Raw genomic sequence first — 23,771 nt, forward strand, 5'->3', positions numbered from 1 at the left:
ACCATATGGGCACTACTACAGGGGAATTACTATATGGGCACTACTACAGGGGCATTACTATGGGGGCATTAATATATGGGCACTACTAAAGGGGCATTACAATGGGGGCTTTACTATATGGGCACTACTACAAGGGCATTACTATATGGGCACTACTACAGGGGCATTACTGTAGGTGCACTGCTGAAGTGGGTATTACTATAGGGGCACTACTATGGGGGAATTACCAGGGGGGGCGCTAAATTACTGTCTTGCCCCGGGTAACAAAAATCCTAGTTTCGGCCCTGTCCAGGGAGTGAAATCTATGGTTCACCAGATGATTATCCCATCAGATATTCAACCATTTACTCATCTACTTTATCTAAATTGTAAAGATCTCACTTATTCTATAACTATTTGCAAATGTAATGACCTAGCGAAGCAGATGGTTTATTTGAGATATCTCAGTGGTGCCTATCACACACTATGTACCCCATCCTCCCTTTTCCTTCAATCCTAGTTGTAATCATTCCTCTTTCTTTTCCTGCATCCCTATCCACCTTTTTTTTTTCTAGAAAAGTTAAATAAATATTATGAAATTAAAATCTGGTGTCAAAACTAGAAAACTGTGTCCTAACTATATGTTAGGTCCACAAAATCAATGGGAAGAAAATTAATAGGACAAGGAATTATGGTGATAGGGCCTAATTTAATTTTCTTCTATGATTGTAAAGTTCCACGTCCGAATTTCTATCGCACTCTCATCTGTATTAAATAAACAAATTCTACCAGTGATAAAAGTATTCATGACATTTTTATAACTTGCATTGACGTGTGACCTAATACAAAATGATCGATCCCCTAGCGGCTGTACAGATCCTGCAATGTCCAGGCCTGTACACAAGCCTGATCTGATGCAGACCACAAGGAGTGGCATACTAAAATGTAATCTAATATGGGATAGTTTAGGAATGCTCAGTTTTTCGTGGCTTTAAATTTCTCAATTATCCTGCGACTGGTTGCTCTGATTCTTCATGGAGCCAATATTTGAGGCAAGTTGTAATACCCGGAAGTTGACTTTTGGACACAGCCTTAAAGGAGTGTCCGGGACTACGGGTAAGTGTGGTTACCGCTCATTAATTTATTCAGCCTGTCACATTGGGCTATTTGTCTATGCTTGAGAGCGATAATAGTATCCATGTCGGCTGGAGTTTAGGGCTTGCGACTGCTGCAGCAACTGACAGTTTATTAACTTTTAGCCCTTCACAACCAGCAGTGACTTAATTAATGTGCGGGGCCCTGAATGAAAAAAAATATTAAAAATACCATCACTATTCCAAATAAGAGGCACCTTCACTTGGATTGAATGGTTAATTTCTTCTCAATCATAAATCGGATACTACATTAGGATATAGGTTTAGTATAAATTGTGTCTTAATTGGATTGCTACTCTATGGTTTTGTATCCAATTGAGTGTGCTGATTTATGATTTTTTGTTACAAACATTTTCCTGACTGCTAAATATGAGTATGCAAAGGAATTAACAGCATATACTGTTGAAAGTTTGTTGTCACTTGTGTATATGTTTTTATTAAAGACTGAATTTGGATACATTTTTGATTACAAGTGTAATTTATATCACAGCAGCGCAGTGTGTTATATAGTGTCGTTTTTTTTTTTCCATTTAAGAGGTCGAGAAATCCTCTAATAATCTGCTGCGGTGTGAATATATACAGTATTGACACTGGTTACTAACTGTGTAGAACATGTGCTGAGTTTGTTTGAGTTTTAGGGGTGTGTGTGGATGTCACGCTGTCCTGCCCACTTGATGATGCAAATGGCAGCATCAAGTCACGCCAGCTTCATAATTTTAAAAGAATAGCGCTGGGACAGCTGGTTATCATTCAATACAGGTCTGGAGCATTAAAGTGATAATTTACGGCTTAGTCAGACCAGTATTGAGATGCAAGATATGCACAAGCATGAGCTGGCAATCCAGGCATGAGCAGTGGATCTGAAAACCCAGATTTGGGATTTCAGTTCCACTATTGTGAAAAATATATATTTTTTATTAAATATACATTTTAAATATTTATAAACCTTTAATTATTAAAAATTGCTTTATTAAGAGTAAGCATACTGAGCTGGTTATAATATTTTGCCATGGGCCAGAAAGTTATAGTTACTACCTTGCTTTTTCCTAAACTTAATGTAGTAGTAGCTATTTTATCTATGGCATAGTCATAACTGCCAACTTTCTGGCTGCTCCTTCCGGGAGAGAACAGCCAGATTAGGGGGCATGGCCGAGACAAGGGGGAGTGGCCGGGCAGGTGACGGGCACTTGTGGGCGTAGAGGGGCGGGGCCACATGATCGATTCAGTTTGGCCCCACCCCCGCTACACAATACCGATAATATAAGCACTGTGCAGCCAAATTACGTGAATCGCATCACCGCCCCACCCTCCCCCGCTGCCGGGGTTGCTAAGGTAATTGCGAGGGGGATAGAAGGAGTGGGCGGCAGCCAGGAGGATTGCCTGACTTCCTGGGAGGTTGGGAGCGGCACCCGATTTTCGGGAGGCTCCCGACCAAATCGGGAGGGTAGGCAAGTATGGGCATAGTACTGTTTCATGCCAGGTGGTGTTTGTAAAGAGGAATATATTTGTTATGTGCATTTGGAAGTCTGATAAAGTGTGCCTGGGTCAACGTAAAAGAACAATTGGGTTTGGCGGTTGAGAAGGATGAGAGGCATATTATAAAGCATACAAATGAAGAAAGCTAGTCACACACTACAGTACATAAATTTGTCTGCCTACTTCAAGCCGTACCACATTCATGCATATGATGACACTGCAGCATGACCTGGCAAATAATGCCCATGAGCACCAGTTCACAATTACTTTCTAAAGAAATCTTTCTCCATCTGTATGTAGCAGATTTTAATCATCAGCCCACTTGTGTCAGACAGAGCCGTAACTAGACTTTTTGGTGCCCTGTGCCAGAGAGAGTGCATTGGCACCCCCCCCCCTATTTTTTAAATAGGGACATAAGATAGTGCACCTGAAAAAGGGCCATGGCCTTATGGGGAAGGGCCAGGGAAGAGATAAGGGAGGCCAGGAGATGCTGGGGATAAAAGAAGGGGAAGCTACAAGTGAGAATGAAAATAAACAGGAAAATTGACGAGCCCAAACAGCGCCCCCTGCCCTGCGGTGCCCTGTGCCACGGCACAAGTCACACTACACTAGTTACGGCCCTGGTGTCCGAATGGTCTTCCTAGTGCTGGCAAGCATTCTTGCAACAGTTTAGAACTGTGATCATTAGTAAGGTCTTTAAATAAATGGCATATGTGGACATTTCTTCTTATAGGTCTTACAGCCGACATCCACACACAAAACCCCTATTGTGTTATACCGCTGTTCATTAGTAAGGTCTTGTTGCTTTCTCTTCGCCTGCTACTATTCAGATTTGGAGATATCACGGCATATGGGCAGAAACTAATATCTCTGACATAAATAATCTTGTGAGTTTCAAGTTTAAGCTCTTCTGGGCATACTAAGGCTTAATTTGCCCTTAGCCTGAGGAAGCAGACAGGGGTACCGCGAAACGCGTTGTTTTATTGGAAAAGTGAGCAAATCAGTTTGTACTTTCATTTTACGGTTTATTTTTGCTTTTATATATCTTACATACAAATATTATTTTAAAGCCATTTAAAAATATTTTGTATAGATTTCAATGATTTGCATATTTTATTTGTTCAGAGAATTTGTGATGACTGAAACTTATTTATAATATATGTTTTTAATCAAATAAGTCATCTTTGGTTGAAAAATCTTCGAACAATCTGAAATTTTTTCATTTTGTACAAATATGCTCAAAGCAGGTGAGTGAAAAAAGAAAGGTTTAAATTCCAATCCTCAATTACCTTGTCTGAATTAGAGCCCACAATCCATTAGGGCTTGCGAAAACAAGACTGTGCTTATAGATATATGAAATTACATATAACAGTAGGTCCAGCAGATACTACTGTTCAAAAAGACCCCTCACCACCACCTGACATAGTGGTGTATACAGCAAACAGGTCTTTGTGCCTGAGCAGGAGAAATAGTTGTTTTTTTTTTGTTCAAATTTCCTTTGTTTTTAGTAAATTCTGATGGTAAAAGTAGACCCATATTATTTTTTGGGGACAAATCACCACCTACCTTCTCCATGATCCTGTCGATCTGGCGATTTTGTGTGTCAATCTCATTGCCCATATCAAGAGCCATGTGACGGAGATTTCCAATAATGCCACTGACTTGTTCGAGATTCTCATCCATCTCATTTTCTCGAGCATCATTTGTAACTCTGAAAGTAATAGGACATACTGCAGTTATGAAGCGTCTATACTCCTGGTCATTGTACAAGATTAAAGCCCACAAGCTTAGGTCTAATATATTAAATAGGGCCAGACCGAATAATATTTACATATTCATAATCAGTGCAGCTGGATAGGAAGGGAGGGAGGAGCTACAACCCTACACTCTTGTTCACACCTCTAGTATTGGGGCCAGACAGATCTTTTGACAGCCCTGTGCATAATACATAAGAAATAAAAACCACCTCTATTAACTGAAGCCAAGAGTCATCACATTCTGCCTAAAGACTCAATACATTAATTGGACTGGGGATTGTGGTACTGCACAAGGGTTTGCACTGCAGAGCGGCTGCAATGATAGGTTAGTAACTGAGATGCAGTCCTCTTCCGGCTTCAGGCATTGGAAGGAGTTGGAAGGGCAATGGAAGGTTTGCGGTAAGCTATATTAATGGGTTATAACCAGTGGCAGCTCCAGAGGTGGGGCTGCAGCACAGTCCAAAATTCAAATAGGGGAGCCACACCAACTGCCTTTCCAAACATTGCCAGCCAGGACTCACTGGCAGTTGGTGTGGCTCCCCTGTTTGAATTTTGGACTGTGCTGCAGCCTCACCTCTGGAGCTGTCACTGGTTATAACTAGGAATGACAGTGTAGAATAGTCTTTAACAGTCATAGTAGTATGCATCCAATGAATTCCAAAAAAGCAGATTTGGGGCCAATATTCCAAAAAGCATTGTGGTCTCTGGGTCTGAGAGAGTTGTACGTTATGCCGATGGTTTCGCAAATGGAGCAACTTTTATTGGCACTGCGCATGGGTCAAGGTACATTACCATTGTTGCACGCGGACAGTCTTTATTTACAGTGTGATTGATAGGTATGTAACATTTGGGGGAGGCAACAGGGAATGTAGGTTAAAAATTTAGGCGTGTCTCGCCCGTTTCAGGGGCATGTCACATCCTGCATCTGCGATCCCATACGTAGGAAACATGGCTCCGGCATCTTAGTTACAGCGGCCATTTTGAGTGAACATACACTCACTCCAAGGAGTCGATATTTGCCTGATCTGTGTCAAAGGCTATGTATGTGTACGCTGTTGCGGACAGCTGCGATGGCTCTAGTGGGTGTCTCAGTACAAGTCCCGGCGGATGTACCATTAGCATATTGTTGCACATTCACAGGTGAAAAAAAATCATAGCTGCGGCAGTGATAGCGAACAGCTCTGAATCAGGCCCCCTGTCCGATAAACATGTGCTAAACATTTACAGACTAGTGGGGGGTGATATTTCAGCCCTTGTTAAGGGACCACATTCAAGAATATGTTAGTTAATTATCAGTAATGACTAACATCGATTTAGGAAAGTTCATACATATTAAACAAATCTACAGATAGGAAATCTCTTGTATGAAACCTGTTTTCCAGGAAGTTCCAAAACAGGATGTAGAGAAATCTTAGCTGCTCCTAAGGATGTCATACTGTACACACTGATATTATCAGCAAGGGCCCCTTTACTGTAGTACTGTAAGCTAGTAAGGAAACTGATGGGAAAAAGACCCCATCATTGTACCTGCATGATATTAGCTAAGCAATATGAAACTGGATAGTGAGTGAGCAGTGGATCCAGGTTTAAAGCACAGTTTAAAATCCTTGAATTGTGTCTAACACTGCAGTACTGCTGCTGACCCAGCTCCATCCTATATAAATAAGCATCCGTTACTGTATGTATATGTATGCTGATTCAACTAAGGAGAAAATACAAAGGTTAACAATGCAAGTAGAAATTGTATACAAAATACTGCTACAGCATAGCAGCTACTGGGGCTTCATGTGTACTAATAATTTACCAGTGCAAATTATATTTGGCCTTTAAACGAAGTCATTATTAAGTCCTATTCCACTGTAATTATGGAAGAGCAGAAACATCTTTGTGTCAGCATTGAATAAACGAACTGTGTATCATTCTACATTGCTGTAATAGAACAACAAGCCAGATATCTATCTATCTATCTATCTATCTATCTATCTATCTATCTATCTATCTATCTATCCATCCATCTATCCCCCGACTGTCCCGATTTTTCCATAATGCCGGAGGTCGGAATACCGACCCCTGAACGTAAGTAGCCTAACCCTAACTCCTAACCCTCTCCCTAAATCTAACCAACCTTTCCCGCAGCCTAACCCTAACCCTCTCCTACTACAGCCTAGCTCTAACTCCCCCTCGCAGCCTAGCTCTAACTCCCCTTCTCCCGCAGCCTAACCCTACTTACCTACTCTCCCGGAAGTTGCAGGAGACTCCCGAATTTTCGGGGAGTGCCCCCTCCCCCCGTACCCTTGGAAGAGTATCTGGATCTCCCGCATCCCGGCAACTTCCTAGTGAAGTGGGCAGGATAGGGAGATAATTGTTGTGAATCACGGCAGGCATACAGTTCTATCCACACCAACCTCAAAACTGGGCACAGAGAGACATGACGAACATTAGTAACGAAAGGTTCCGGTAGCCCTAGTAAAATGCTTCTTAGAAGTGGCCTACAGTATTTTAAATTGTGCTAAAAAAACAAACCTCTGGACACTGACCTTTTCTAATCATATATACATATAGCAAAGAAAAATAAAGAAAGACTCCTGTAGCGGGGCACACTTCGGTATGGTAAATGGGATCAATGACATTAAAATATACCTTTTATTAATGAATAATCTAAAAAAAATTTTTTTTTTGGACTGCCAGGCAGAATTGCAATCACACACAAGGTGCAAGACAGAAAAAACATATAAGGAACATACGTATAAAAATAACTCAACTAGATGGTAATCACTAATAATATCTGCATATGCATACAGTAATTTATCCAAAGATAACCTGGAAACAAAATTTCTAATATAGCAATGGATGCAGTATATAATTCTATGATATGGGGTGTATCCCGGGTATAGACGGCAAAGGTTTATAATACTTGTAGGATAGTTTAAGAAAACACATCTACTGAGTAAAAATACTATACAAACATACAAATAAGTATCCTGACTATATATTCATGAAGGTAAGAGAATAGTGCACTTGTAAGTCAGATGCTGCTTTCCCACGTCTTACAAGTATCAGACGTGAGATGAGTGTTACTGACATATGGCACAATGGAAACAGTGCAGATTGCTTCTGCTTTTAGTGTCCACGTGATCCTAGGATCCTTGTTGCCAATTGGCAGCGCAAGGAGCCTGGTTTGGGACAACTAATGAGAGAGCAACGAGTAAGATAAAGTTGAAGTACCTGTCTCTATACCTCCCAGGTAGGATCGTGGTGTAGGGGTCCTACAGTGCGCACTGGGTCCCCTCCAGCTAGTGGCCTTCATGACTATATAGTCAGGACTTTTTTCTTCATTCCCCCAGGTAGAAGGGAGGGACGCCTCCAATTATTTATCCAATTGGTACATATAGAAATCGTGGTGCTCAGCTTTTTTAAATTTATTTGTTTATGTCTCACTGTTAATGTCTGATACATGTTTTTCACATATTTCGCCTCACTGAATATATGAAAGTAACTTATTTTATATTTGCACTTATTTGTATGTTTGTATAGTATTTTTACTCAGTAGATGTGACATCACTGAGACACCTCCATTCACTAATTTCCTGTGACATCACTGAGACAATCCATTTAATAAGAACCAGTTACTTCAGTGAGACTTCCATTCATGAAGATCCTAAGACATGATTGAGACACCCTATTCATTAGAAGCCAGTGACATCGCTGAGACACTCCCATTCAGTAAGAACCAGTGACATCACTGAAACATCTCATTCAATAGGAACCAGTGACATCACTGAGAAACCACCATTCACTAATATCCTGTGACATCACTGAGACTCCCATTCACTTCATCACTGAAACAACTCCGTTCAATAGCGAATGGTGACATCACTGAGCTATTTACATTCGCGCAGATCCTGTGACATCAGTGAGACACTTCCATTCACTAAGATCATGTGATGATCACTGAGACACATACATTCAAAATACACCAGTGACATTACTGAGACATCCCATTCTTTAAGATCCTGTTACATCAATGAAGAACTGACATTCAATAAGAACAAGTGGCATCACTGAGGCACATTCAATAAAATCCTGTCATGTCACTGAGGCACTGAAATTCAATAGGAACCAGTGGTATCCAGGGGTGCGGGGAAGAGCCCCGGGCTTCAGCCTCAGTCTGTGGTGCTCGGAAGAGGGGGAACACTTTTATTGGGGGGTCCCAATCTCCGAGATCACCAGCTTGGACCGGTTTGGGGTAATAATGCTTTGGCTGGGGAGACCCCGATGATACTGTCCCCTGGCTGTGGCATTACATCCCGGCCGGATTTGAGTCCGGTGGCGTTTTAAAAATAGGGGGACCTCTACGCAATTTTTTCCCCCTTTTCTGAAAAGCAGGACAGGCTCAGCAGCCCGGTGCTTGTTCCTAAAATACGGGGTAACACTACTCGCTTTTTACCCCATATTTTTAGAAACCAGGACTGGCTGATCAGTCCGGGGCTGGTTATGCTTTTTTTGGGGGGGTACCCTACATCATTTTTTTTAATATTAAGCTTTTTTTTACAGGTACAACACACAAGCAGCCTTCACATATCTCACTGGATATGTGCATGCTGCTTGTTCGGGAGAGTTTGGCAGAGACTCTGCAATCTCGGGTGAGTGATCTCTATCTAAACTTGGCCGATGGTGAAGCAGATCGAGATATCTCAATCTGCTTCACCATCAGCCAACTTGGTCACAGCTAAACTCACTTCTTAGGAAATTTGTGAATTTCAGAAGCATCAAATCACCCAAGTTTAGGCGATGCAACTCGAGTTGAAAAAAAAACAAAACTCGATCAGACTCGATTCTTAGTAAATTTACCCCTTAGCATCACTAAATCCCTCAATTCACTAAGAACCAGTCACATCACTGAGGAACTATCTACTAGGAACCAATGACAGTGAGGTAACTGGTTTCTAGTAATCTAGGCTGCATTCTTAGATATATTGGATTGACTAACATCAGCATCAGAAGAACAAGAACAATGTTAAAGATAACGACTCACCTACGGACAAAGCCACCACTAATGGCCATCTGTTCACGCTCATCCACAACACGTGCAGGCTGACTTGCTACAACTCCATCTTGATTATTGCCCCAAGCTTTTTTGTAGGCGTCACTTGATTTAAGCCTATGGAAAACACAATATCAATAACATAGAAAAACATAGCTATCATGAGTAAAACAAAACAAAACCGAGAAACAAACAAAAAAATGCCACACTCTTATGGTATAGACATATGAGCTTGTTTAGGCAGATGAGCATTGGACATCAGCTTATACCGATATATCATAAACCCAATTATCTAGTGCTGACATTGATCAGCTATGAAATCCTGGAAGTAAATTAATTTATTCAGAGCTCCATTACACAGGATAAACATATATCAGTTTTTTTAATTAAATTTTTTTTTTAGTTGACATAAAACACACATAAAGACGTACTGGTAGACAAACAGTACACAGAACAAAACTGCCGAGTATAGTGTGTACATCACATCACATGGACATGCTCTCAGATTAACATAAATTCTACTAAATGGTAAAACGGCCCTATGCAAGGTTTAAGTTGCATAGCATATTTATATGAAGTGTTTTGGGGACAATTAAAAACTATTACTTATATCTTTAAAAATCTTTTTCATTTGAGATAATATATCGGTACTATTAAACAGTAACCATACATGGAGAGTTGATGTACAAACCTTTATCAACAAAGACAAAAAAAAAACACAAAAAAAATCAAAAGTAATATAGCTAAAGTGGAATGGATGCAGCAGCAAACAAAAATAAGCGTTATAGCAGCAATGTTCAATACACCTTGTTCATGCACAAGCTGGTGGCATGAATAGGAAGGAGGTGAAACACTTTTCACTAAGCACAACTGCTCCAGTGGTTCACTATTGCTGTAATGCACCATCAGTAACAGCTGTCACAGAGTCAAAACCAGTCAAAAGTGGAGATTTTTATTTCATGTGAAAAAAAAAATACAAATAAAAAATAAATAAAAAAATAAAATAAAAATAAAAACAACTTCATAAAAAAAAGGAAACTTAAAAGGGTTTTCCTCCTTTAAATTACTCGATTTACTTGTTCTTGAACTCTGAAACTTTTATAAAATACATGGTTTTATCTTTTTAGTTTCCTTCTGTGATTTTCAACCCTTTAATTGTCTGTTTTGTTGCCTCGGCATATAATACTGTATAAAGGTTGCAATCTAATGCAGCTTTGAATTCCAGGTCAATTAAAAAGAATACCAATATGATTCAAAATCACAGAGGAAAGTTGAAAAAAAAACATGTATTCATTAAAAGCTGCAGCAGGGCATATAAAAGGAGATAAATTAAAGTTATCTCAAGGTGGCCAACCCCTTTAATATAACAGCTTTTTCCCTGTTATTATAAAACCATTTTTGACTGGGTTGCCATAGCGAGAACCATTAAAATCTAGGCATGCCTGCAGTGGCAGATGTTAATATGTGCAGCATTATCTGGGGTACTCTTTATATTAATCTGACCAGGACATAATTTCCTCTATTTAATTATTTAAGAGATAGTAATTAATAACCCATAATATTTTTTACTAAGGGCAGAATGCAATAAAGGAAAGGCAGGTATATAATCCTGGAATTTGGTAGATTTGCAATGATATATTTAATAAATATGACAATAGATTCCCTTTATGGATGCCGATTTTCCAGGTTATTCGTCAATAATGAGCTACCCCCCAAAGCTAAAACTCAAATATAAATTTGTTTTTTTTCTAAAAAGGTTTACTGATTAATCACACTATTCACCAGATAAATATGCTTCACCGATTTGATTCAGTCAATAAGAAGTGGATTTATAGCCCTTTAAATAAGGCAATGACAAAAGGTTTCGTTACTATACCATTGAGGGTTCAACTACCTGGCAATAGTGCCCTGGGATCTTAACGCACGCAAAATGGGCTGGGTGTTCCAGCACCAATTGCACATACAGTAGTACCCACTATGCTGCACATGACCATTTCATTATATAACTATATAAATACCCATTACATGCTGAAAGCATTCTCTGCCATCTTCCACATTACAACAGACTAATTTGTAACACATGGTTGCAGCAATTCTCATTTAGACATTGTGAAAGTTTGGCCTTATTGATACGACAGCTGTTTATTATTTATGAACGCTCATAAGTGTTGCCCGAGTCAGTGGGACCAAATAGAGATAATTTGTAGCAGCTGCCTTTGTTTTTGAGGACACATCCAAAATATGTCTTATCTTTGCAAAAGTAATTTCTGATTCACCATGTACTGAATCTGCCACAAACGCATGGGTTACAAACCAGTCTATTCTACGTCGGTTAGTAGTATAGAATTAACGACATACTAACAGAATATGCGCTATTGAGTAAAAAACAGATGCAACCCATCCATTAAATTCAGGAATCACCGCAAGCATCTAGGGAATATTATCTACATGCAAAAAGTAGAATATTTCAACATTTCCGTCACAACAGTCATGCATTTTATTTTTGTATTATTTGTATTTGATATGTTGTTGTCGTTGAAGTAATTTTACATGACATTGTATATTTAGTGATTTCATATTGGATCGTTGTATCAGAAAATATATATATATATTTTTATGGGGACAGAAATGTTGAAGATTGTGTTTCTGAGAAAGAACGGGGGGGAGGTGCAGTGCAATCCTCACTGCAGAATGCCTGATTTTAATAATGTTGACTTTCCACTGTCTAATCTATGAAATGGATATTGATCTCTCTGCATGCCACATGCGTTTTCCTGCCCATGTGTCTAGCAGCGATGATCTCTGCAAGGCTCAAGAACCAGCCTCGGGTGCTCAAAGACTTGGCAGGCAGGCAGGCAGAACCTACTTGTTACATGGACAGACACACAGACCACAGAATTTTCCTAGGTCCGTCAAATTCTTTTCTGCTTCTTTCATGTCCTTATTGATTTGCTCCATCCCTTCCTCGATGCGTTCCAGTTGTTCTGATTAAATATAAGCATTATATCCCCACAGAATGAAGCAGATGGGAAAGGACAAAGAAGAAAGACAAAAAACTTCAGACATTCACTGTGACAAAAACTGGACACCACAGAGCAGTCGGTACCCAGTACCTACTTGTTACATGGACATATGAAAAGGCCACAGCATTTCCCTAAATCTTTTAAATTTTTCTCGGCCTCCTTCATGTCTTGGTTGATATGGTTCATGCCGTCTTCAACACGGTCAAGTTGCTCTGGTCAGGACAAAGGGATGACAGTGGGGAATGATAGTTTATTTGTCTTAAACAGAACATGATAAAGGACTATGTCAATGGATCGGCGAAGATATTTCAATGCATTACGGAGGCAGATGCATTGATGCTGAGTAGATGCTCTTCGGCAAAGGCTTCTAATGAGAAAAGTATTGTTTAATTTTTAATAATGGAATGGTGTCACAATAAAGAGTCAGAGAGATGAGGCGAACACATGGTCAGATGTTAGTACCCGCTACAGGATGTATGGGGTATATGACACACTCCATATATGGTCTGTGAAGGCTCAAGACATATTTTATTCAACAAAGACTTTTCACAACATCCAGGTAAGTAAATAAAGATTAGTGTTTACAGATCATCATATAGGTGCAAACCAACAGACAAACAAATCCTAAAATAAGAAAGTGTTAATCTTGGTCAGGAAGGTTACACAGGGCGCAGTTACATAATAAACCTAACACGTCTGAAAATAGAGAACAAAACTGATTTAAAGGCAGTTAATATAATAATAATAATATTAATAATAATAATAATACACAAATATTACATGGAGTTACTCGTCAGGCACTGGTAATACGTGCATGAGAAATTACCTTTAATAGTCCCAGGGATACAATAACTGATGAGGATACTATGGACTTCATGTATGACAGCTCTCCTTTCCTTTAAAAATAATTTAAATTTATACTTTAGGAAGACACTTAAAGTTAAATATGTATTTATTGTTCTTCGGCTACTTTTTTTTTTAAGGGAATTTAATTTTTTGTTTATATTGTGGTATGTGGGAGAGGGGGGTATAAGCCCAGGCTCAACTTTCCTGGGTTAATTTTATATAAGTAACTGAACGGTGTTGATTTAAGGTTGTTATCGGAGCCTTAAATGTAATAAGCAAGGATCTATCTTACTAGTTATATTTATTGATGACCTAGACCAGTGGTTCTCAACCTCAATCCTCAAGTTTTCCCAACAGGCCATGTTTGAGGATTTCTATCTGTGGCAGCAGGTGGGATAATTATAACATAGATTAATTCACAAACATGACCTGCTGGTGGTACTTGTGGACTGGAGTTGAGAACCCCTGGCCTAGAAGGCTATGAAATACTTGTTTAGCCACAAATAGATGTCATGTTATAATTATCACTCTGTGTGCTTCGGTAATAAAGTGACAAAAGGTAATTACATACGAGTGTGAAGCACCAACAATTATTCTGTCTGTGATACACTTCATTTAAAGTGTAAGCTCTATGGGACAGGAAACACAGCTCATTTGTTTTCTCTGTTGCACTTGTTATTGGCATTTTGGATACTTTGTATCTTGTCATTTTGCAAAGCGCTTTTACACTGTGCGGGGTCATATAAACAAACGTATATATACATACTACCAAGGCATAATTACCCACTCCCAAATTTAATGAAGTAATCAAGGCTATTGGAAGAGTGGACAACCCTCTTGCATCCCACCACTTCTACGGTGGAGGCATGATGATGCAATTCGCTATTAATCACATAATTGCAGGTCTGCTAATCCCCCCCCACAGGGGGCAGTGTTGGGTATTCTGTCACACACTTGCCCCGTTTAGTAGCTCACTGTACATGCGCGAAAGAGGAACCAATGGGCATGGCTCCTCCACACCACCGCCCTTCCTTGGGGAGCAGAAGCAAAACTTAGAGCAGGCCTGCTCCCGGGGAGGTCATCCCGGGGCTCACACACCCACTAGGGGTTAACGTGGGCCGGAATAGGAGACTGAACCAGTTCTGCTTCCTTCGGCCCACCTAACCCTGGCACCACAGGGAGGCTCCATTTGCCAGGTGCCCGCTGAGATTTTGTTACTAGGGGGCACCCTCCCAGCAGCGCTAGCAGCAGCCGAAGGCTGGAGCTCACACCTGAGCTCCAGCTTTCGGCTCCAGCAGTGTGCAGTGCACTATGGGAGAGACATCATGACGTCTCTCCCATGGTTCCGAGGAGCGGCCAGCCAGACAGATGCGGGAGCGGGGCTTAAGGTAAGTATTGTTTTTTTGTTTTTTTTCGTGTTAGCGGCTTCACTACAGGGGGCACTATTACAGGGGGCATTACTACAGGGGGCACTACTACAGGGGGCATTACTACAGGGGGCACTTCTACAGGGGGCTTTACTACAGGGACACTACTACAGGGGGCATTACTACTGGGGGCATTACTGCTGGAGCACTACTACAGGGGGCATTACTACTGGGGGCACTACTACAGGAGGCATTACTGCTGGGGGCACTACTACAGGGGGCATTGCTACTGGGGCACTACTACAGGAGGCATTACTATTGGGGGCATTACTACTGGGGGCACTACTACTGGGAAGACTACTAATGGGGGCATTGCATAGTGGGTACTGCATAAGGGGCACCACTCCTGGGGGCACTATTAATGAGGGCACCACTACTGTGGGCTCTGCATAAGGGGCACTACCACTGTGGGCACTGCCACTACTAGAGGCACTGCATAAGGGGCACCACCACAGGGGGCACTGCATAAGGGGTACCACTACTAGGGTCACTGCATAAGGGGCACTACCACTACTGGGGGTACTGCATAAGGGGCACTACCACTACTGGGGGCACTGCATAAGGGGCACTAGCACTACTGGGGGCACTGCATAAGGGGCACTACCACTACTGGGGGCATTGCATAAGGGGAACTTCTGCTGTGGGCATTGTATAAGAGGCACTACTACTGTGGACATTATGTGTATTAGGGGCACTACTACTGTGGGCATTGTGCATACGGGGCACTACTGTGGGCATTGTGTAAAAGGGACACTACTGTGTATCATAACATGAATAAGGGACACTACTATGTGGAATAAAGTGAATCAGTGGCAGTATGTGCGGTGTAATGTGGATAAGATTACACAACTGGTGAGTAATATTTCATGTGGGTGCCACTACCTATATGTGTTTTTTCCCCCCTGTGGGTGTATATTGTGTGTTCTTTTCGTGTGTGTGTCTGTGTTTTTTATTTCATGTGGATGGAGCCCATGGGCCCCATTTCACAATGAGGCATAACCCCTTTAGCACTCACTAAAGGGGTTATGTCCTCATTTCAGTATTTAACAAACAGCACTAAGCTTAGCTTATCGCTGTTCGTCAATGTACTGCTTGCGAGCGATATGGTCCCCATTGTGCATACTCCCATTTCGTCCATATTTAATAGGGGCCCCCACATGTTTGTTGCCCAGCGGCCCCCACAGACCTTAATCCGGCCCTGGGTAGGCTGGTGAAGTGACCTGATAGCTCAAGGCCAGCCCAGCCAATTACATATACAGTAGGTATAAATATTCTCTTACCAAAATTGGTTTCACAATGAAGTATATCTATTGAGCTTGGCTTTAGTGCTCTTCCAGTTTTTGGACCACAGATGTGTGTGCATCGCAGGTGGGTGCTCAATGCTCAAGACTCCAAGAGGCAAACGGGATCTCCACCAGTCTGCCACTGACATTACACTATTGTACATTAACATCAATTTTGTCTGTAATACCCACAACAATATTGTATTTCAGTAAAAGCTCTTTATACTGATTTTGCCTCCGCAACTCATTATATATTACAGAATCAACACAAGGATCAGAGCACAGTATTAATTTCATTATTTATATAAACTGCCCCACGGTGGATTTTTAAATATAGCCTAAACAGACAGTGACAGTAACGTGAATTATAAGGAGAGGAACAGAAACCTGCCTTATCGTTTAAAATACAGAACCGTGACATTAATCTGCATATTACCACAAAGTCATATTAGCGGGTTGACGCCAATTGTATTTTAATGATTTATTACACCAAATAGTTTATGGTAGATTAAACATGAGGGATTTAAAATGTCCAATTAAAAGCAGCAGACGGACACAATTACCATAAGACAGTTAATGATTAAGTATACCAGGCAAAGGACTAAGGTAGTGAGGGCAATACACTATTCTAGATAGCATTGATGTCAAGTGAAAGGCTTACACATTGGACTAGGAAACAAAGTAAGTATCAGATGTTTAATGTACAGAATAACAAAGTTCTGTTCTATGTTGTTACATATTATTTATATCAGCTGTCACATGGTGATCACATTGTAGCAGCAATAGGTCAGTCCTGCATTACTTTTTTTCTTATTCTCAATTAGCTTCGGTATGATGTGGAAGGTTAGACAGTAAAGTGTATGACATACTATGTACAGCACAATTGTGCTCTTTGTGCTTTTGTCATCTGATTATTCCACGTTATTGTCAGCTCACATACATAACCCATATTAGTTGATAGTACAAATCAATCCTATAAAGAACGATCACGTAACTACTGCAGTACGCTTGTTGAATGTAAAATTAAAAACTGATGCTACATCCTTTTCTACAAGTGAAAGATTAGGACATTAATACAATGCCTAAAACTGTTACATCTGCCATACACATGGTCCATTGAGCTTTAAATTTGCTTTCGGAATATTACAGGTTGTAATGATTATATGCAAATGTGTTCTGTTGTGACTAGGGACATACTTCATTTAGGCAATGAACAGGATTCTAAATACTATCCACTTTATTTGGTGCCCAAAGTAAGGGGTAACTAATGTAAAGAGAACTCAGGCCCTGATTCAGAGCCGGACGCTCTGACAAGAGCGCTCGCTCTGAATCAGGGCCCACCTCCATAAATATGGAGCGTCCTCCTGGACGCTCGTATAGCTGTGGGTCACCACCCACAGCCTATACGAGCGTGCAGGATGATGGTCGCGATGGTCTTGACCATCGCGACCATCGCCAGTGCGAGCAGAAGCCTGCGGTTGAGTTTCTCAACCGCAAGGCCAGGAGTGATTTTGGCTCTATCAGAGCCAAAATCACTCCCACTGACATCACTAGTGATGTCAGTGGGGCCGGCTTCTGACGGTAGGCGTTCCCTTGGGAACGCCTCCGTCTGGCAGACACGCCCCCGGCACGCCCACCAAAGGGGGCGTGCTGTCAATCAACATCGACAGCACGCCCCCTTTGATCAGACACAACGAGCGAAGGAAAGTCCTTCGCTCGTCGCGTCTCGCGCATGCGCACGACGGAGCTCCCTCCGTCATGCGCATGCGCAGTGCACACCATCAACCCACTTGCGAGCGGACAGCCGCTCGCGAGTGGGTCTGAATGAGGCCCTCAGTCTTCATTATAGGGACAAATACAATGAGCTTGAAATTAGATTTTTTTTGAACACTGTATGTATAAAACAGTATGAATTCATAGCATTATTGAGGTGGGTGTATTTACTGTAGCACATTTTGCAGAAAATATGTTTTACATACTGGAAGTTCTCCTAGGTTAAGTAATAAACACATCTTGACTGCACTTAAAATTGTTAAGGTTTGATAAATGCTTGTGATACGTGGCAATTCTTAGGTCCATAAATCCTTGAAAAAGCAGGTCACACTGAAACGCGAGTCGGCGTTACTTGCCATGTACCAAAATGACACAATCATTAATTGTTAATTTGTTGATGCATATATGTGCGTGTATAGCATAACACACACACGCAAACACACTCCACTCATTGCCTTTTTATTACGTACACCTTTTTAATACTGGCTGGATACCCCATTGCCCCTGGAAAAATTCTTCCTGTAATAGATTCGACAAGGTGTTGGAAACCCTCCTTAGAGATTCTGGTCCATGTTTACTTGATAATATTGCACAGTTGCTGCAGATTGTCAGCTGTGCATTCATGCTGAGAATCTCCGTTGAATCTCATCCCAAAAGTGCTGTATTGGATTGTGATCTGGTGACTCTGGAGGCAATTGGAGAACACTGAGCACATTGTCATGTCTAGGGAACCAGCTTCAGATGACATCTGCTTTGTGACGTCTGCTCCTGTTGGACGTAGCCATTACAAGATGACTAGACTATAACCATAAAGGGATGAGCATGGTCATTAGCAATACTCAGGTAGGCGGTGGCACTTAGATGATGCTCATCAGGGGCGAAATGCACCCCTTTGCAGGGCGCGCCTCCCAGATTTGGACCGGCCCCCACTCAACCTCGGCCCTGTTTAGCTATCGGAGCTCAGTTGGTATTAAGGGGCCTCATGCCTGTCAAGAAAACATTCACCACTAGCATCCGATACCGATACATTAACACAATGCAAGATGGATCCATGGATTTATGCTGAATGTGTCAAATTCTGACCCTACCATCTGCAAGTCACAGCACAAAGTCGAGATTTGTCAAACTACCACTCATGTGGATGTTTATTGTTTATCTTGTGAACAGTAGAGGCTGTTTTGTGTGAAAATCCCAGAAGATCATCCGTTTCTGAGACCAAGGTCAACTTTAGCAGTAGCTAAGTCCTGTAAGTTGTGAGGTGTGGCCTCCATGGGTCGGATCGAATCTTGTACTCTTTCTTATGTTCCTCAAGCCATTGCAGGGTGGCCGGGTGCATTTTCCTACTGAAATTATCCTACTGAAAAGGCCACCATTACCATGAAGAGGTGTATTTGGTTTCCAAAGATGTTTAGGTAGGAGGTACTGTCAAAGTAATATCCACATGAATGCCAGGACCCAAGATTTTTCAGCTGGCTTGCCTTCTTCCATAGTGCATCCCGGTGCCGTCTCTTCCCCAGGTAAATTATGCGTACGCACACGGCCGTCAACACGATGTAAAAGAAAAAGTGATTCTTTAGATCAGGGCACCTTCTTCCATTGCTCCATGGACCAGTTCTGATGCTCACTTGCTCATTAAATACACTTTCAGCTATGGACAGTGGTCAGCATGGGCACGCAGCCCCATATGCAGCAACCTGCAATGCACTATGGCCCTGAATCAGAGCCGGTCGCTCTGACAGAGCGCTCACTCTGAATCAGGGCCGGTCTTTTTTTTTTTAGAACGGCCTCCTGGCCGCTCGCATAGCTGTGGGTGACCACCCACAGCTATAGCGAGCGGCCAGGAAGATGGTCGTGATGGTCAAGACCATCGTGACCATTGGGCTTGTGACGAGACCCTTGTGGTAGGGTCTCGTTGCCGCAAGCCCCAGAGCTATTTCAGCTCTGACAGGGCTGGCCCCAAATTGTAGGCGTTCACATGGGAACGCCTCCGTTTGGGCAGCCACCCCCCCCGGCCCGCCCATCAAAGGGGGCGTGCTGTCACTCAACATCGACAGCACGCCCTCTCTGGTGCAAGACCCGGAGTGACGCATTGCCCGTCGCTATCCGGGTCTCGTGCATGCGCATGACGGAGACGGCTCCGTCGTGCGCATGCGCTCTGGGCCACATCAGGCCCTATGTTTTCTGACACCTTTCTATCATAGCCAGCATTAACTTTTTCAGCAATTTGAACTATAGCAGCTCTTTGTGGAATCAGACCAGACAGGCTAGCCTTCCCTCCCCACGTGAATCAATGAGCCTTGGTTGTTCATAACCGCGTCATCGGTCATCGGTTCACCAGGTGTCATTCCTTGGACCACTTTTGGTAGGTACTAACCACTGCATACCAGGAACATCCCACTTTGGAGATGCTCTGACCCAGTCGTCTAGCCATAAAAATCTGGCCCTTGTCAAAGTCTCTTAGATCCTTAATGGTGCATATACATGGTCAGATAACCAGGACAATATAAATGATAACGATATCGTTTATCGTTCCATCGTTTATATTGTCCATTTTTTTAGCCCCTTCCAGTGACCAAATGACCATCGATGCGTGAGCACGGATAGTCGAAATCAATATCAACCATTGCCGTGCATGCAGGCCAATTTGTCGATATCGACCAGGTTAGCCTGTTTACTATAGGGACCAGCGATCATTGATCGTGGGTCGTTATAGTAGTTTGGGGGTTGGTGCATGTGCTGGATGTTCGATAACGTTTATAATGTGGGAGGCCGACAGGCACTTTGGGTGCCTCTGAATAATCCTTATAGAACTGTTTATTGCTTGGACAAGAGATCAGTTGCACAAATGTTCAGGGAGGTGTGATGTGCAATGAAACAGTATTTATACACATTTATAGTGGCTCAGGACATTGTCTCTGCCATGTTATTCCAAAATATTCCATAAATACTGCGTTGGGTCTAGATGTGGGGGCTGAGATATCTGTGCCTTATGGATAATTTCATGTTTACAAAATAAACACTTTTCTGGGTTTTTCTCTGTGTAGGAAATGTGTGATGCCCAGTCGCACAAGAAAAACATGTACCCCACGGCAAGGGACAGTGATTGAGGTTTGATTCCTGATATCATCTGGATAAATAGAGCAGTTATTATAGACAGTATCCGAATTGGTAAATAGAGCACATAAACTCACCATATCTAATTACTTGTAAGTGGCTGTCAATTAATCAGTTGTTTAAAAACAACAGGCACATCACTGGACAATTGGCGAGATCCCGAAATTAGTGTATTAGAGGTCTATTGAGACATAATATTATTTTTCTGATCTGTAAAAATGAAATTATGCTATCTGGTGATATGAGAAATACGGGAACGCCATTAACCAAACTAATGTGGAATTGTAGGGGCGTTGCAAAATCCTTTTAATTCACAATTTACCTATCTTTTAACCAATTTTCTCTGTTCTTCTTGTTATAATTGTGATATTAATCAGATGATAATACAATTTATATTTTAATATAATATAATCTCAGTGCACCACCTTGGGCATCTCATTTGTTTCCTCTTTGTTTCCTGTTTTTCTCTGCTAATCGTCCTCTGCCAAATGTTAGTGATGTTTATTTATGTTTTGTATTTTGCTATAGCTAAGGACTCTTGTCCTATCTGTTGTAGTTTACACGTAGCATCCACAGGATCAATTTATCTTTCTGAAGATCTGAAAATGTTACTACAGTACTGTATTATTGCTGATTCCTCTGGCCACATAGATGTTCTCCATCCTCTGGTGAGCCCGGTAGTATTACCAACCATTCTCCATACTAGCATTACACTGGTCCGCTCAAGCAGCAGGAATCAGGGAAACACTGCTGCCCGCTGACCAGTACTTTATTTATTTACTATTTTAGTGCGATGAAATGTGTAAATACATCAATCTCTGAGAAAAGAAACTCTATAAAGAACAGCACTTTACATAAATGCAGCCCTAATGTTGCTGTTTTGTTCAGTTATTGAATACAGAACTCAGACTCCAACTAACAATATTCTAGGACAAAAGGGACAGAAGTGATCCAAATACAATAAAAAGCAGAACCTCTAGGTGACATTGTCACAGTTGCATAATGGTTAGCATGGCAGCCGCACAGCACTGGGGCCATGTGTTGGATTCCCAAACAGGGCCATTGGCTGCTGAATAAAATGGATGAGAGAGAGAGAGAAAGGGCAGGGACGCCAAGAGGAGGGGAGCGGGTACTAATTGCCTGGCCCCGTACTACTGGAGGGGACCGGGTCTGGCGCTCCCCCCTCTTAATTCACAGCAGCTCAGCACACAGTGTATGCTGGTGATGATGATTATAATAATAATAGTAATAATAAATATAGTGGCACTATATACATTAATGATGATGATGATAATAATAGTAATAATAAATATAGTGGCACTATATACATAAATGATGATGATGATAATAATAATAATAGTAATAATAAATATAGTGGCACTATATACATAAATGATGATGATGATAATAATAGTAATAATAAATATAGTGGCACTATATACATTAATGATGATGATGATAATAATAGTAATAATAAATATAGTGGCACTATATACAGAAATGATGATGATAATAATAATAATAATAATAGTAATAATAAATATAGTGGCACTATATACATAAATGATGACGATGATAATAATAATAGTAGTAATAATAAATATAGTGGCACTATATACATAAATGATGATGATGATGATAATAATAATAATAGTAATAATAAATATAGTGGCACTATATACATAAATGATGATGATAATAATAATAGTAATAATAAATATAGTGGCACTATATACATAAATGATGATGATGATAATAATAATAGTAATAATAAATATAGTGGCACTATATACATAAATGATGATGATAATAATAGTAATAATAAATATAGTGGCACTATATACATAAATGATGATGATGATAATAATAATAGTAATAATAAATATAGTGGCACTATATACATAAATGATGATGATGATAATAATAATAGTAATAATAAATATAGTGGCACTATATACATAAATGATGATGATGATAATAATAATAGTAATAATAAATATAGTGGCACTATATACATAAATGATGATGATGATAATAATAATAGTAATAATAAATATAGTGGCACTATATACATAAATGATGATGATGATAATAATAATAATAGTAATAATAAATATAGTGGCACTATATACATAAATGATGATGATAATAATAATAATAGTAATAATAAATATAGTGGCACTATATACATAAATGATGAGAATAATAATAATCTGCTCTGATGAACTATAGACATGTAGAAGAGCAGCATGCACCTATTAAATGCAGTGTGGTAAAATGGACACAAGTTATACAAAGTGCACCACCACAATGTGTAAAATTTAGTATGTGTATCATATTTTCTGAATATATAAGATGAAAATGTTAAAAGCTTATAACAGCTATGAGGTCGGCTGTAGTTAGTCTTTTATTTCCCACAGGAGGAGGTTGATTGGATTCTGTTGCATTATTTATGGTGCATGTTTAGTGAGGGAATGCAGGAGCTGGAATATGTACCTACATCGGAAGACAGATGAAGAATGAGAGCTAAGGTTAAAGAGACTACAGAGCAGCATTGTTTGTGTTTTATATATTCACTACATGGACTGCATCATTTCTGTGATACCTCCATGATACGTGAAAATGACTACATGGAAGCTACTGGAAGTGCCTTTGCTCTCTCACTGGTGTTTACAACCTCCTCGGACCTGTGAATTATTTAGCACAGAGGAAGTTGCATAATCGGCTTCTACTGCAGCCAGTAAGTGCCTTGTTGTATCGACCAACCTTAATTAACCTCAGTGCCTGCATTATTTTTACCAATCTCCGTACAGCCAGAGGAACTTGTGAGAATTGTTTGCGTGACTTTGTTTCCAGATCCATCTTTAATTTATGAGAAGATGCCTCTCATGAACA

The 23,771-nt window shown here is 40.7% G+C and overlaps 1 protein-coding gene across 2 annotated transcripts in view; it reads right to left on the bottom strand.

The window, feature by feature from the left end:
• SNAP25 (synaptosome associated protein 25) overlaps positions 1 to 23,771 on the bottom strand; it is a 130,879-nt gene that overhangs the window by 3,431 nt on the left and 103,677 nt on the right. The window contains exons 5-7 of one of the 2 annotated variants that reach the window (XM_088478054.1): positions 12,528 to 12,645; positions 9,402 to 9,527; positions 4,176 to 4,320 (exon numbers count right to left, since the gene is read on the bottom strand). In XM_088478054.1, the coding sequence (XP_088334180.1) occupies positions 4,176 to 4,320; positions 9,402 to 9,527; positions 12,528 to 12,645 (389 nt within the window). Of the gene's footprint in view, positions 1 to 4,175; positions 4,321 to 9,401; positions 9,528 to 12,276; positions 12,395 to 12,527; positions 12,646 to 23,771 lie in introns of both variants that reach the window. The other variant, XM_088478053.1, reaches the window with a different exon arrangement.

Source organism: Taudactylus pleione, unplaced genomic scaffold, assembly GCF_031769625.1.
Source record: "Taudactylus pleione unplaced genomic scaffold, aTauple2 ptg000206l, whole genome shotgun sequence".
NCBI classification, from domain to species: Eukaryota; Metazoa; Chordata; class Amphibia; order Anura; family Myobatrachidae; genus Taudactylus; species Taudactylus pleione.